This window comes from Pterocles gutturalis, unplaced genomic scaffold, assembly GCF_000699245.1.
Source record: "Pterocles gutturalis isolate BGI_N339 unplaced genomic scaffold, ASM69924v1 scaffold8450, whole genome shotgun sequence".
NCBI classification, from domain to species: Eukaryota; Metazoa; Chordata; class Aves; order Pterocliformes; family Pteroclidae; genus Pterocles; species Pterocles gutturalis.
Genome location: NW_010145824.1, coordinates 9177 through 9743, shown reverse-complemented (window position 1 = coordinate 9743; position 567 = coordinate 9177). Strand labels below are relative to the sequence as shown.

The window sequence follows — 567 nt, the reverse complement described above, 5'->3', positions numbered from 1 at the left end:
CACGGTGAGCAGAGGGTTGGGACTCAGCAGGACCCCCAGGAGCCCCCCATCACTGGGTGCCCATATGGGGTTAGCTCCGTGCTCTGGGCATCGCTTCCTAGTTGCACACAGGACACCTGTGGTCCCCTGGGGCCAAAGGGGACAGCAGAAACACAGCCAGGGCTGGTCTCCCTTCCTGGGACTCCTCCCAACCCAGGAAGCCCCCAGCCCCAGCACTGACCTTTTGTCCTTGCAGGTCTTCTTCAGCAGAGACCAGAGCCGAGCCCAGCTGGTCATTGATGGGCTGCGAGCCCAGGATGCTGCAGTGGCCACCACTGGGCTCTTTGTGGCCCGGACCCCCTTCTATGTGGGGGGAATCCCAGCTGGAAAAGCCAAGGCTCACATACCGGTAAGGCCTTGGTGGTCCCACGTCATTGCCCTGTCTCTGGCCATTCCCAGTCCTGTGGCACTAACCCGTGCTGGCCAGTTTCTGGCCCCTCTGCGCTCACTCCCGTGGCCTCTCTCTGCAGGTTCCATCAGCCTCCAGCTTTGACGGCTGCCTGAGGAACCCACAGCTGGATGGGGAGA

General features: G+C 62.4%; 1 protein-coding gene across 1 annotated transcript in view; it reads left to right on the top strand.

The window, feature by feature from the left end:
- Positions 1-567, top strand: part of LAMA5 (laminin, alpha 5) — a 47382-nt gene that overhangs the window by 45444 nt on the left and 1371 nt on the right. The window contains 4 exon segments of the mRNA XM_010085512.1: positions 1-26; positions 236-388; positions 510-564; position 567. The exon segment at positions 1-26 is cut by the window's left edge and continues 176 nt beyond it; the exon segment at position 567 is cut by the window's right edge and continues 92 nt beyond it. Of these exon segments, the coding sequence (XP_010083814.1) occupies positions 1-26; positions 236-388; positions 510-564; position 567 (235 nt within the window).